The sequence below is a fragment of the Perca fluviatilis genome, chromosome 3, assembly GCF_010015445.1.
Source record: "Perca fluviatilis chromosome 3, GENO_Pfluv_1.0, whole genome shotgun sequence".
NCBI classification, from domain to species: domain Eukaryota; kingdom Metazoa; phylum Chordata; class Actinopteri; order Perciformes; family Percidae; genus Perca; species Perca fluviatilis.
In genome coordinates this window covers 11628-26479 of record NC_053114.1, presented here as the reverse complement: position 1 = coordinate 26479, position 14852 = coordinate 11628, and the positions used below count along the sequence as shown (strand labels likewise).

Below are 14852 nucleotides of genomic sequence, written 5' to 3'. Positions count from 1 at the left end.
CTGGCTGTCGAGTGCACATGGAGGCACACAACTCCTTAATTTACTGGCTTTTCATTCAAGTGTCAATGGACATTAAAAACTATCAGGAGGAACATTTATATTTTGCAATGAAGAACATGATTGATTGCTCTTACAGCAACCCTGGCCATCATTTCAGTGTCAGGCATGGAAATGCTGTCCTGCTGTCTGTGGCAGGATTCAATTAGCTTCCAGTAAACAAAGCATCCCTTTTCCCCATCTGTAATTATGTCCGCCTTTTATCTCTTTACCCTGCAGCCTCTTGGGCGTAACAGACAGACTCAGAGAGCAGGGAAATGTTATTAGAGAGAGGAAAGAGAAGATGGCAGTGATCACAAAGAGCATAAAAGCCAGCTGCCAGAGAAACCTGGTGAACTTGGAGAGCTATGATCCCCCTGTTGATGCATGATGCTAATGTCATTTCTGGCTACACCGACACTGCAGCTGTCTCCTCTTGCAAAATTACGCACAGCTGCGGCCATCTTTAGCCATCATGTGTTGGAATATGGGTATGGGAGTTAAATAGCCTGGTTAGAAGCATCTGTTTACCTCTATAATGACGCCCTGAAGGAAGCAGGAGATGGCTGAAGGATGGAAAGGTAGAAAGAGAAAGAAAGAGGCGCAACCTAGGGAATATTGGATCTGAAATGGGAAATACACCTGATAGAAAGACAATAACAGATGGAGAAAGTGACATTAAGAAATCATCTAGTGGAATCACAGACCTTTACTGAACAATCCTCCAACTGACAAAGCTGCAGACGCATTAACTCTTTAGGTTGTTCGTAATTTTTCATCCACCTAAAATGCAATATTATGTAGCGGCTAGTCTCGCATTGCCAGACCTATCTCCACAGCGCTGTGGAGTAAGGTCTGGCTACACCACACATACATTCTGGGATAGGAGAAAGAAACGCTCTGGGTTGTTTGCATTGCAGTGTATAGCCGTGTGGACTCCGTTCATAGCAATCCCTGCAAATCAGTCCCAAAACATCCCAGTTAGAGAGGAAATGACGTAAATATATTCTTTGTAAATCTTTACGATCATTCCCTGAAGGAATCAAACAGGCCTGCTTTGTTATTGGTGTTTGGTCTGAAAAGTCTTTAATGCATTGTTGGTTTTGGTCCTTGTATGGGATTTATTGACAGGCAAGATAAAGACTGACTGAAGCATTCACAGTCATTGTGGTTCTTTATTCTTATTTCCAATCTTTTAATTAGACTATTAACATGTTACTGAATTTGTGTGAATGATTGTAAAGAGATGTGCACAAATGCTTCACATTGAATGATTGCATGGTTATCATTCATGTACATCAGTTCTGCTAATATGTCTTCAACTATTCTTGCATTTACCTACCAGGCATGACCAGCACTAAGGAACAACGTTTGGCTAAAGGCACCATCTGAACTTTTGTTTCTGTCCCATCTGAATTACATTGCAGGTTTTAGTCTGGGGACACTGCTCTGCTTGTGAATAACAAAAACGTATCAGTTCACTACAAATGTAATTTATAACAACACAGACAGATGCTTGGGAGAGGAACAAAATCAATATGCTCCTGGGAGTCCCCATTATCAACATCACTTACAGGAAGGAGGAGAAAGGTGGAGTAGAAAAGAGGAGAGAAAAGACAGTAAAGGAAATGAAATAAAAGGATAGGAAAGGAATGACTGCATGCCATTTAGAGCCAGTCAGCCATAAGTATGTCATTTATTTTTACCCTGAATTGCATGTTTTTGATCTTTAATTGGTGCTTTACAAGGACAAAAGGGGGAGAGGAGTCGAAAGAGGTGAGAGGATGATGTCACGACTATAGATTAAACCCAGAGGAAAGTGCAAATAGAGGCAGCGGACAGTGAGAGAATGGGAGAGTCATCAGGACTAAAATAAATGGAGGGAGGGAGGAGAAAATTAAGTGCCGGGAGATAAACCACCTGGACAGGACAGGGTGACCCCTTTGCTGCAGTGAATTGTGGGTAAAGAGGGATGCAGACACCAGAGAAACCAACAGAGTGTAGGCTCAGACATTACAGGGTAGGATGTACACTCACATCACAGTCATGGTGTGAAAACCTATCACAGATGCTGGTGATATTGTTTTCTCAGTTTACATACATGATAACTGGGAGTTTGATCTCCTACGTCTGTAACAGCAAAAAGTGGCCCATTTTTTGTTTTTAGTTCCCACAATAGTGGACACTTAATTCCTGACAGCAACATTAAGGTCACAGTATACTTAAGCAATACAAGTGAATGTGATGAAATGTAATTTGTTAGCCAATGTCCATATCATAGCAAACACCTGTTTAATACTAATTTATGTTTAATGCTTCATTTATATGTAATTTCAAAAGAAAGAAAGACACACACACAGTCACAAAAGATGTAAGAATCATTATTGGAAAACAAATATAATATTTAAATTTAATTATAATGTTCAGTTTTGGTTTAAACTTTAGAGAGGTGTTTCTATTATTTAGCATACCCCCACTGATCTAAATGGGGTGGACAAAATAATACACACAGAGATGCTTTTATGGACCACATCTGAGTTGACGGTAGCGTCCATACCATTTCAAAAGTTGCAAACTCTCAAGAAAAACAGCCTCAGGTGTGGAATTGCCCAAAGTGGGAAGACACCCTAAATGCCTGGTGAGATTTACCGCAGCAACGGTGTCCTCCTAAAACTCTTCACGCTGACTTTTACAATTAGCATTTGGGCATTTTGCCTTTATCGAGAAAGGAGAGAGAGGGGTGACATCTAACAAATTGCAGTCCATTGCAGTCACATGATACACTTGACCCCCTAGGCCACCGAGATGCTCTAAATATCTCACACTTTGTCTTATTATGAAAATAATTGGTATGCATACAAAAGCACACACCTAATGCTTTTAAGAAAAAAACATCCAATTAACTTAGAAAATCCAGAACCCTAAATATCCCTGTTAGCCTCCTCTGGGACTGTATTCCTGTACAGCTTACACCCATCATCTTACTCACAAACTCCCAGCACCCTCAGTGATCAATGCAGGCTGACTCAGCAGACTGGCTGGGCTGTCTAGGCAATGAGATCCCTGTGACACATCTACTATGTCATCATCACTGAAAGTGAAACACAGCAAATCATTTGGACCGTAGAAACAACAGGCTGACACTGATATTATCACTGTGACCGTTACTCACAGGACCCTAAAGAGCATCCAGTCATCACAGGGGAATTGCTAAAAAAAGTTGTAATATCAGCATCCCGATTTACAGTTTTTTATGTCAAAATGATGTCAAGAAGTGTGTGAAATATGTTGGACCAGCCCTGTCTCCACAGAAAACATCTTTATACTGTTAATTTGCTCTGCCAACAAAGTTCTTGGGGAAATTTAGATGCTGCCTATATTATGTTCACTTGTTTTCCCAATTCATGAGGTGTTGTTTTTTTACAGAACAAAAGTAATTGGATTAAGGTTGGAGTGGATGTGTAGGTACACAAAGCTCAGGACACCAGAGAGAGGTTTGCATCTTACTGTCACATGTTAACTTGGTTTTTAGTTTTTTTTAAACTCAACGCTGACTTGATCTTAAGTGTTTGGTGTTGCGTAGGCATAACTATTAAAATGTTTAATCATGTTTTAGTTGCCAAGAGTGAACAACATCCATCAGAACAGAAGACGCTACTGTGCTCAGCTGTTTCTGTTTAGACTCAAAGTAGTCAATATCGACGACGTTTCATTAACGTGATTGTTTTGGTGCCGCCGGATGTCCGTCCCCTTCCTCTTCCTTTGTGTTGGCGTTCTAACCTCCGGTGGATTTGTGAGGACTATGGTTAACTGCTCCTCAGATCTCTGCAGGGTAAATCCAGACAGCTAGCTAGACTATCTGTCCAATCAGAGTTTTCTGTTCCACGACTAAAACTACTTTTGAACGTACACATGTTCCACCAAAACAAGTTCCTTCCTCAGGCTATTTCACAGAGGTGCCTTTGCTCCGTCCGGCGCTTAGCAACGCCCAAGACGATTGTGATTGGTTTAAAGAAATGCCAATAAACCAGAGCATGCTTTTCTCCCATCCAGGAATGCTGTGTGGACTAGCCAGACCCTCCTCTGCAGCTCTGTGGAGGAAGGTCTGGTAATGCGAGACTACACTCAAAATGACTTATAATGCAGCATGCAAATGTGTAAGAGTCCTCATGTAACATGAAAAAAATCAGAGCACAATGCTGGGGCCACTACAGACACAACTTAAGATGTAGTTCTCCAACAGATGCTCAATACCAGCTGCAGGAAATCTAAGTCACCTGAGAAGACCCTAAACATTTCTTTAAGTATCTATATTCTTTTCCACTAGATGTCAGAGTCTCATTGGTTGATTTGACTTATTGTCTTCAGCCTCGAGTTCACCTCTCCAGGAAAGATATTACTATTTGATGTGCTATTCAGTGATTTTGATCCCATTGTCATTGCATGTACGATCTTTCGCCCACTACCCCAGTATTAGTTACAGTAAATAGGATTTTCATTTGGGCTCTGTGAGTGCAGGTTTCAAAATGTCCCTTCAGAAATGTGACATCACAGACTAACATGTTGTTAAATGACACCAGAGGGCAACAACACTGCAGGAAAGATGATTCAATTTGTTTTACTCAGGATTTGGGACAAACTCCTGGGGGGAGGGGGCTTGTTTGTGCCTCCTCGTCCTGTCTCTCTGCTTGTGTTAATGAAGGACAGCACGACCTGGCGCTCAGGCCATGATGGGCCTGGGCAGCTCATTAGTCTTTATCTGAATCCAGCTATGACCCAACAGCACTGTATTTACCCACTGCTTGCTTGCAAATGTTGACTGCAGTTTTTGTTCACAAGCAGCATGCAAGGTCAACGTAAGCGTCGTCGTCGTTTTTTATTTTAACAGATTTTCACAGAAAATTACTGAGATAAAAAAAGGAGTAGATCAGTTAATGTCTGACTTTCAACAGAATTTTATGTCCCCACAAACCCACAGGTTGTTACAAAAAAGACCCTGTTTTGTAGTTTACAGTGGGAAAAAGGTTATGCTGTGATGAAAACAGATGATAAAAATGCTTCCCACAATAGAAGGTGAAGAGAAAAAGGGAATGAACTGCTAATTATAGACCTAATTCCCCCCAGGTAAAAAAAATAAAAAAACTGAATTAGATTTCCACCCACATATTTGTATGTACATATGCAGCACCAGGACAAGGATCAGGACCGTCCCATCAACTCCCCTACTTCATCATCCACTGAATGAAAACAAACTCCAAAGAAACAAATCCATCCAAACAGCGCATCTCCTACATCGACATTGCTGTCACAACACAAACACACACACAGCCAAACATAAAGTGTGAAGTGTGTTCTCTTCTGTGGCTTCTCCGGTCCTATTTCTGGTCAATATAAACCAGCAACCTCTGCTGCACGCTCTCTTCCACTCTTCTTTAGATACAATCATTCACACAGCCATATGCATCCGCTCTCCTTCAAGGGCATGCCTGTCCTGAGCTTTAAGATGCGAGGAGACAACATATGTAGCAAGAAAAAGGCATGTTAGCAGTTCCACGCTCGCAAGGTCACACACAGCCATGTTGCTGCATGCTAGTAGAAATAAAACGCACAGGGAAGAATGAGAGAGATGCCCTACCATTTCTCCCACTGGTCCTCCATCCAACCCTCTTCTCCTTCCCCTCCCGAGTCCATAGTGTAAGTGAGGAGGGCATCTACAGCTGAGGGGAGAGGAGGAGGAAAAGAGGGAGCAAGGGGGTTAGAAAGTGAAGGAGGGAGGGGGGGCTCTGGAAAGGGAGGAGTGAGCAGGAAGATAGCCGGAGGAGAGGGAGGAGGGGTGCCGCTCCTCCAGGTCGATGGGAGAGGCATCCGACTTAGAGCCCTGCTGCTACTGCCGCTCATCCAGAGGACAGAGGGATAGAGGAATAGAGGGGGGAATTATTTAAAGCAGAGGAGCTGAATCTGCCACAGAGAAGTAGTGTTATATAATTCTCTCTCTCTCTCTCTCTCTCTCTCTCTCTCTCTCTCTCCTTTATTGGCATGACAAAAATAAATACATCTGTGTTGCCAAAGCATAAAAACAAACATGCACTCTCTCTATATATGTATCTCTCTGTATATCTATGTAACCCTCTCTCTCTCTCTCTCTCTCTCTCTCTCTCTCTCTCTCTCTCTCTCTCTCTCTCTCTCTCTCTCTCTCTCTCTCTCTCTCTTAATTCATCCTCGTAAGGAATAATTCGTTTTACCACAACTTGGGTCTTTTGGTTTTATTTTCTTATCTCCATCAGTTAAGATAATATAGCACTCTCCCAGAGTAATTGCTAAGGTCTGGCAACACAGCACCATTGATAAAAAGATGCTAGACAAGGCATAAAACACAAGCAGTCAGAAGACCAGGTGAACAGTTTGTCCACACAATCTAAACCACTTATTTTGAGGTAAAACTGAAAATTGCATCCAATTTTTGCATTGCACATTTTGCAAGAAAATTGAATGCTCACAACAACGGTAATTGTGGTGGGTAAATCTGATCCAGGAAGTCGGTCTGTAAACTGTGAGGGATGTTTACAGCATACACTTGTTGAAAGTCCAACAGGGCACTGTGTTCCCAGATTTTAGCCATTAACTTGATGAGTACAATGTTATTACTGCCGACGAAGTGATGGCTAAACCTACAAAAATAATGTCAAACTTGGATTAAACCAGAATAATCCTTTAACCTGTGCTAGTCTTTGCCTCTTTAGGCAGGTGGGTCAGCTTCCTTTCAAAATCAATATGTGTGGAATTGTGTGCACATGCAGTGAACTGTCAGTCCATTAACCATGTCAACCCTGCTGACCTTAAAACCTCCTACCAGCATCTTATAGGCCAAAGCATGTTGAAGCTGCACTAATCAATATTTTTGTATGACATAATAAAATGATTAGCCAACCCTACTACACAACTCCGCTCTCATCAACCTCACCTACCTGTCCACCACATGGAAAACAGACAAAGTTCGTGACTAACTATTGAAGAGAGTAGCTAAACGGCTAGATATTTATGAGTTGGAGAAGACCAGATCAGAGCTAAAAAAGGGGAAGATATTGGACTTACTTTTGCACAAAAAAATGACTGTAGTGTGTTGATCATATTGCTTTTGTGTCAGCTGGACATGTAACCAGGCAATCGTTTGCTAGGATAAGCTATAACAACTTTATGACATTTCAATGTACAGTATCTGTCTATCAACTTGTTTTGATTTTTCTCTGCCCCTAGTGGCCACAATTGAATGAATGCAGCTCAAATAACAGCAAAATGATTTAATTTGGCAGTTCAGTTGTGCTTTGGAAAACCAAAACCCAGGCTTCAACCATTCCTTCAGAAAGGTCAAGGTTTTTCTGCACTTTGAGCTGCCAACACACAGTCATATGTTCATCCAGCATGACCTCGGCAACTGGCCAGAACCTATGGAACACACACACACACACACACACACACACACACACACACACACACACACACACACACACACACACACACACACACACACACACACACACACACACACACACACACACACACACACACCAGATATTGGTATCGGTATCCGAACATCTCTACTCAACACTTCCTGCACAGATGTTTCACATCAAAAGCCTTCTAGCAGCTGGTAGGACATCACTTCTCCCTTTCCTGGGAGTGTTTAATGTGAAACATCTGAAGGAAGGAACTGCAGCTTAACACCAATTTAAAAAATGATCCACAGAAATGGGCGGTACATCTCCTAGCAACACGGGCTCTCAGTTGTCAGTCAACCATAGGAAACTCCCCCTTGTGATTTACTGCTGTTTCCACAAATATGTCCAAAAAATGTCCTCACAAAATGTGAGGAAAGATTTTAGTTAATTTTTAACAGCATCCAGAGCATATTAAAATGAGAGAATACAGGTAAGTGTCTAAAAAAATAATAAATACTTGTAAGAAAAATAGGAATAAAAGCCCTGTCTTTAAAAGAGAAGAGAGAGAGAGAGAGAGAGAGGGAGAGAGAGGGAGAGAGAGGGGGGGAGAGGGAGAGAGGGGAAAGAGAGAGAGAGAGAGAGAGAGAGGGAGAGGGAGACATGTACTGTATAAGCAGAGGGGAGGTGCCATTAGGTGGAACGTGCTGTGTCAGCAGAATTGAGCGACAGCAGTAAATAATGAGCGTGGGGGAACTGCAACCAGAGCAATAAGTGTCCACTCTGTGAGCTTCTACTGGGGGTGAAATTCAAATCAGCTCAATTTGAATTCACTCTCTCTGAGGATGAAAAACTACACGCTTATTCTGTTTGAAAAACCCTGAAATCAAGCTTCCCCTCCCCCAGAAAACATCAAAGTCTGTGCAGTGAATCAGGGAAACTGACACTTCAAAATCTTCTTAACCTCCCCCCCCGCCTTTTTCACTCACATCCTTTTCACATCCCACACCCTGTGAATCCATCTGTCTGAGCAGATCTTATCAGCAGAGTCACATCAGTTTGGAAGCTTTAGCAAAAAGATAAAAGAAAAGAAAGAGGGTTTGCAAAATAATTAGTGAGTGTGAGAGAGAGAGAGAGAGAGAGAGAGAGAGGAAGCGATCATGGACACTTCTGCACTTTGTTGATTATTCAGTGATCTGTACATATGCATACACATAAGCTTAAAAAGTCTCATATTTTCATCATCCATTAATATAAGACAAAACTAAATGCAGAGTATGTTCAAAAATACATTCCTCTCCTACCTGAAAACTGCAGGAAAAAGGAATAATAAACCATAATTGACATTTAACACACACACACACACACACACACACACACAGACACGCACACACACAGTGATAGAATCTCCTGCTACGCCCTCTTGTGCCACACATGATCAACAGTGCAAGATCATTTAAAGGTACAGTTCACATAAATGAAGGCCTATGCTATGAAACATGAAAAGTCAGGCTTTAGCGGTCAAGCTTAGCTTCAATTAAATTAGCCACCAATTAGCCACCAAAATATCACCAAAATACATACAACACAACACTTAACAACAGACAGCAGGGATGTCCTGGATGAGTTTATCCCCCAAAACCAGATGCATGGGCTAAAATTAAATATTATAGCATAGCTGCACAGTACACCCAGTATAGAAAATAAATTGGTAAAGCTGATCAGTTTAGATATTTTTTGAGAAAATACAGCTTGCACCACAGCTTTCCTTTCATGATTGTGTATACTACATTGTGTGACATCCTCAGTGTTTTATTTAATATCTGTGAGGACGTGTTAAAGTGTGGACACACTAGGCCAAAAATCGGCCGTTGGACAGTCTGGCGAGGTCAGTGACTCGAGTCTGTTCGGTGTGTCCCGTGCCGTCGTCAGTCTGGGGGGCTGTCGGCGTTCATTTTGGCCGACCTGACATGTCAGGGAAGTCGGGACTCACCCGGAAATGGGGAGCGGAATGAGGTGACTAGTCTCTCAAAATCTGAGGAAAATCTTTTAAACTGACCTTTGTTGATCTGAAATGAAGACAGATTCAGGAACTGCACACACACACACACACACACAGACACACAGCCTATTTCTCGCTTAAAATGTTTTCAGAAACATGTCTTGGTGAACTATTTTAGTCCAATATGAGATCGTATTCTGAACGGCTGCCATGACAGTCTGGCTCTGAATTTTCCGAGAAAAACAAACCCATGTGGACGCATTCGCGTCCAATCAGCTGCCGGTTTTCATTTCTTGGGCAACAATACAGAGTAGCGCCGCCTGCTGCTATGGAGACGTATTACTTTTCTCAAGTCGGTGTCGCCTCAGTGTGTTCCGAGGCAGTTCTTTGGACCTTGGGTACGCGACTGGCTTTTCTGTCAACGGTCGGCCGTCGGCTTAGTGTGTCAGCACCTTTAGTCAGTGATCTGCTGTGACGTGAAGGTTTGAACAGTCTCTCTTCATCTCCAGCATGAACACTGATGTTCAAATGCAGTTTCAGCCATCAGCAGCACTTCACAGATGTGAACCTGAGAAATGACACTAAAACACTATTTTTAATTTTGTCGTCATCGCTCACAGTCCAGACTGGTCTCATATAGTGGCATATGTATGACACGCCATCAGATGCCATTTTGGCGTGTTATCAAGACGCATAATCACTTTTTAGCGTCTTTATGAAACGCTATTTGGCCTCCATTGACCTACATTACATGTGAATTAGTGCCGAGTGCGTGAGTATGAAGGATGGAAGTCCGCAGAGGGAGGGTGGATGGGTAAAACACAGGACTTTCACCCAGCAGAGCCGTGATCGTGTCCCGCGTGTGACGTTTATCAACCGTTTTTTTATTTTTTATTTTTTTTAAGCCTTCCCAATGTTTCTCTCCTAAACATAACCGTTTATTGTTTTCCTAAGCGTGTGACGTTGGTCACTGTCGTGTTTTTGTCGTTTTATTTCGTGTTTTTGTCGTTTTTTGTGTTACTAAAGTCTTTCCCAATGTCCTTTTCCTAAACCCAACCTTTTTTTGTTGTTGTTTTTACACGCTGTGCGGACGTTGTTCTCGCGTTACGCGATACCGCACGTTCGCGATAACACACCGTTTGTATGTTTACATCCGCTGTACACAGCGTGAACATACACGCGGATAGCTCAAAATGCGTACAAGTAACACGCCATTTGGCTTTAGGAAAGTGGCGTGTATTTTTCCGCAAAGTCATGATGCCATGTTGTACAGTCAGTGTGAATATATGAACTGCACGCCATCACGCCACATTTGTTTTAGATTTTACTAATCTATTAGCCTTTCTGTAAAATATATTTGCTGTTACCTCCATACCGTTGAAAACAATACAGAAATCTGTAGTACTAACTCTCATATGACAATTTAGAACTCTCTATCCACAATGAGCATTTTAGGGGCCTCAAAATGGGGTCACTGGCATGAAAAGCTAAATAACCTTAGGACTAGGCCTGTCACGATAACAAATTTTGCTGGACGATAAATTGTCCCAGAAATTATGCGCGTAGCGATAATATATTGTCATCGGAGACCATTTGCATCTAATATAATGATAATGGCATAATAATACAGGTACACCTTTTCAAAGATCAATACACTTTTATTTCTAAATAATATTTAACACTGGAACTGGAAGACATTTTAAATATCCAGAACATGTCTTTGATCTCCTTTAGTATGTAGTCGTCTCACGCTGATGTACAGTTGTGGAATTGCCGTTTGTGACACGTAAGTTCTCAGACTACAGACTCTGTACTACATTTTACAATTATTTAACTCTAAATATTAAATTTAAATAATATATAATTAATAAATTAAATCTATCTGTATGGCTATCTGCCACATGGCGAGTAAATGTACCAAAATAGTTCTGTTTTTCGCGTCTTCATTTTGGCGAAGGTGCGGCTTCTGGTCCTCTTCAGGGTTCGAGAGCGTAGGGTACGGACACACACACACACACACACACACACGCGTGCAACTCTGACATACTTTCCACAAAGTGTCCGCGCGGACAGCGGCGCTGTAGGCTTATACCGTTAATGTTCTGTGCATTGTCGGAAACATGCAGCCACTTTCCTGAAACCGCTTGCGAGACTGACCAGCGCGTGTATGTCCGAGCCCGTCTCCACAGTCTCCACCTGCAGGTTGTCAGCTGTGTGGTTTTGGATTGAAAAGAGCGAGAAAACGCCAAATAACACGGTGGATATCGCTCATATAGGCCTACTTTCTTTTGTGCGCGCCTTAACTGCAAAGTGCTGCGGGGAAACCCTGCTCCAACTCTCAACTCGCGTTTGTCTGTCTCTGTCTCTCTCTCCGCCTGGAGTCCCGCCCCCCCCCCAAAGACCATGCGACTGACAAGAGGGTTCACTCCTCGTTACGCTAAGGACCGAGTGGTCCTCCAGTCTCTTTGGTAGAGAGAGACGAGGAAAACAAACAAGCATGCAAATGGAAATTATCGCGGCCGGAAAAATTATCGAGCTCATTTTTTTTTATGTCGCGATGTAACTTCGATTTATTGATTATCGCGACAGGCCTACTTAGGACTGAATCTAGATTTGAATGTGAGCTGCTCCTGTATCTCAGTCAGGTTGTGGAGAGACAGAGGATTCGACCACAGTGTGTGGAGGCAGGGAGGGTGACGGAGGAAAACATGCCAACATATGGCTGCTCTGGGACTGGGCCAACCCCGATGGTGTGGATTAACTGTAGCCAACACAACTCTGAAATATCAATCAATCATTTTCTTAATTGTCTTTTTAACTGTTTAAAAAAAACAGCTGACATCATTTCTTAGTTTTTGTAATAGTTTTTTTGTTGCTTCTGTAATCTATTTTGTCTGGTTTTTGTGTGTATATATATATATATATATATATATATATATATATATATATATATATATATATATATTCGAGAGAGAGAGAGAGAGAGAGAGTTTGACTTAGAGTTAATCCTTTACAACATTAATGAATGATTAAGGAGCCTGAGTAGTACTCTTAGGTGTCTGGTGTTTTGAATTTGCATGCTTCAGTTGACCTTTGGATCAGAGGTCTTGCTATTTCTTGTGCTACTGAAACTGTATTGCTTCTGTTGCTTGTTTTCTCCTGATGGTTTGATGGTTGTTTGTTCTGTGCGACTTTGAGACAGACACTGAAAAGAAATCGTATTTACTGGTGAAAAAAATTCTTTCAGACAAATCAAACACTGCTAGAGCGACTCTGATGCCACTGTGATAAAAATGTAGAGAAAGATGGTTGTTGATCCGCCTGTTTGCAGCTGAGCTAATGAGACAGGGACAGACTGAGCCTGGGGGTTTGCTGTCTCACTGGGGTATATTGATCACAGACCTCCATCCACCCAGTCATGCCACTGAAGAATCACAGCTTGTCCTCAGGCAACATTGTATGGAGTCTCTGGGTGTGGGTGTGTGTGTGTGTGTGTGAGACACCTTGAGTGTAAAAGCATGTCAACAGCATGCAGCTAATCCCTCGTCCTGCTCAGCTCTCTAACATGTCGATTTGACCTGTTCTACCTGAAGTCTGTGTTATCTAGCTCCGCAACACTATTTTCATATTGACTTAATATCATGTTGTATGCAACTCATTTCTAATAATTCGGATACAAAAAAAAGCCCATCACAAGTTCCCAGAGCCCACATATTCAGGCTGCTTTTTTGGTCTGGGCAGAAAATACTATAACCAGACAATAATAAATATTTTATAACTTCATAGTAATTAATTGGGAAAATTGCCATAAGTTAATTATGTGGTAGGGACTGTGACTATAATGGACAATATAGCCATTATTAATTTATTAGACAAATATGCAATTTCTATACTACGAAAAAATAAAAGTTTTCAAAGTAGCCACCCTTTGCTTTTTTGATAACTCTGCAAACCCTTGGTGTTCTCTCAATGAGCTTCATGAGGTAGTCACCTGAAATGGTTTTCACTTCACAGGTGTGCTTTGTCAGGGTTAATTAGTGGAATTTTTTCCCTTATTAATAAAAAAGCAAAGGGTGGCTACTTTGAAGAATCTAAAATATAAGACATGTTTTCAGTTATTTCACACTTTTTTGTTAAGTACATAATTCCATATGTGTTCATTCATAGTTTTGATGCCTTCAGTGAGAATCTACAATGTAAATAGTCATGAAAATAAAAAGGAAACGCATTGAATGAGAAAGTGTGTCCAAACTTTTGGCCTGTACTGTATATTAGTCAAAATGTAGGCCTATCATAAAATATTATTAAAAATGTTTATGCTAAAAGCCTGCTGCAAATAGGCAAAATCCTAACAAAACATCCTGTATCAAAACTACTAAACAAATAAAGTGATGATACAGCTGTGATAAGGTTGCTGTTAAACTCACCCATGAGTCCTAATAACCACCCCTAATCATAATGTGCACTATACAGTAACACTGTTAGTCACTGGTTTGCAACGAGTAACTCTATAGATAGGCTATCACTGGTGGGTTGGGAAAACTCCCCCCCAATATTAAGCCATGTAGGGTGGTTTTAAAAATAAAAAAAATTTTTTATTTTTTTTGAAAAAAAAAAATATAAAAAAAAAAACCCCCTGTCAAAAAACAAAAAAATAAAAAAAAAAAACACAAAACAACAAAAAAAAAAAAAACCCCAACACCCGCAACCTAAAACCGCTACAGTTGTTACACGGATTTCTGTTTGGAGCAGATTACCAAAAAAGTAGGCGACATATTTAAGAATATGGTTCTAGTAGCCTAGATGCAGGGAGCAGACCGCTCGTCTCGGTCCCCGGGGGCAGAACACGCCCAAACCCAAAACATGCGACTCCACGACACACTGCGACTTCAATCCCGCAAAGCTGAGCGCTGCCAAACGCAGCTGCAGCGGCTCCGATCAGCCAGCATCAGTACCTTTGCTCTGAAGAACCTCGCTGGCTCATTCACAGACTCGGCCACTCGGCACCCCCCTCCCCAGGCTCCCTTCGCCGGGCGCTGTTACCTAAAGCTGGCCGGGGAGTTCACCTGGATGTTGCGGCCAGACGGCGGGCTGGCTTTCTTCTTCTCTCTGTCCGCCATGCCGCACCGTTCTTATTCCTCATTGGCTCCGCTGTGCGGACGCCCACGCAGAGACACCTGAGAGTCCGCCGATGCTGCGATAGGGTGCTGGCCTTCAAAGACAATGGGAAAAATAGCAACTCAGTTGAACTCAATAATGACTAAATAATATTGATAGGCCTTACTTTTGCAGGATTTGCGAAAATGTGTTATGTAGGCCATATATTTGGCCAAAAATGGTTGTATCATCTTTATAAATCTGGAACTCTCGATCAGAATTTA

The 14852-nt window shown here is 41.8% G+C and overlaps 1 protein-coding gene across 3 annotated transcripts in view; it reads right to left on the bottom strand.

Moving 5' to 3' along the window:
- Positions 1-14637, bottom strand: part of mapk8ip1b (mitogen-activated protein kinase 8 interacting protein 1b) — a 72584-nt gene extending 57947 nt beyond the window's left edge. The window contains exons 1-2 of one of the 3 annotated variants that reach the window (XM_039795137.1): positions 8774-8837; positions 5672-5753 (exon numbers count right to left, since the gene is read on the bottom strand). In XM_039795137.1, the coding sequence (XP_039651071.1) occupies positions 5672-5753; positions 8774-8816 (125 nt within the window). In that variant the 5' untranslated portion in view covers positions 8817-8837. Of the gene's footprint in view, positions 1-5671; positions 5963-8773; positions 8838-14514 lie in introns of those variants that run through there. The other 2 variants (XM_039795138.1, XM_039795136.1) reach the window with 2 other exon arrangements.
- Between the last annotated feature and the right edge of the window lie 215 nt (positions 14638-14852).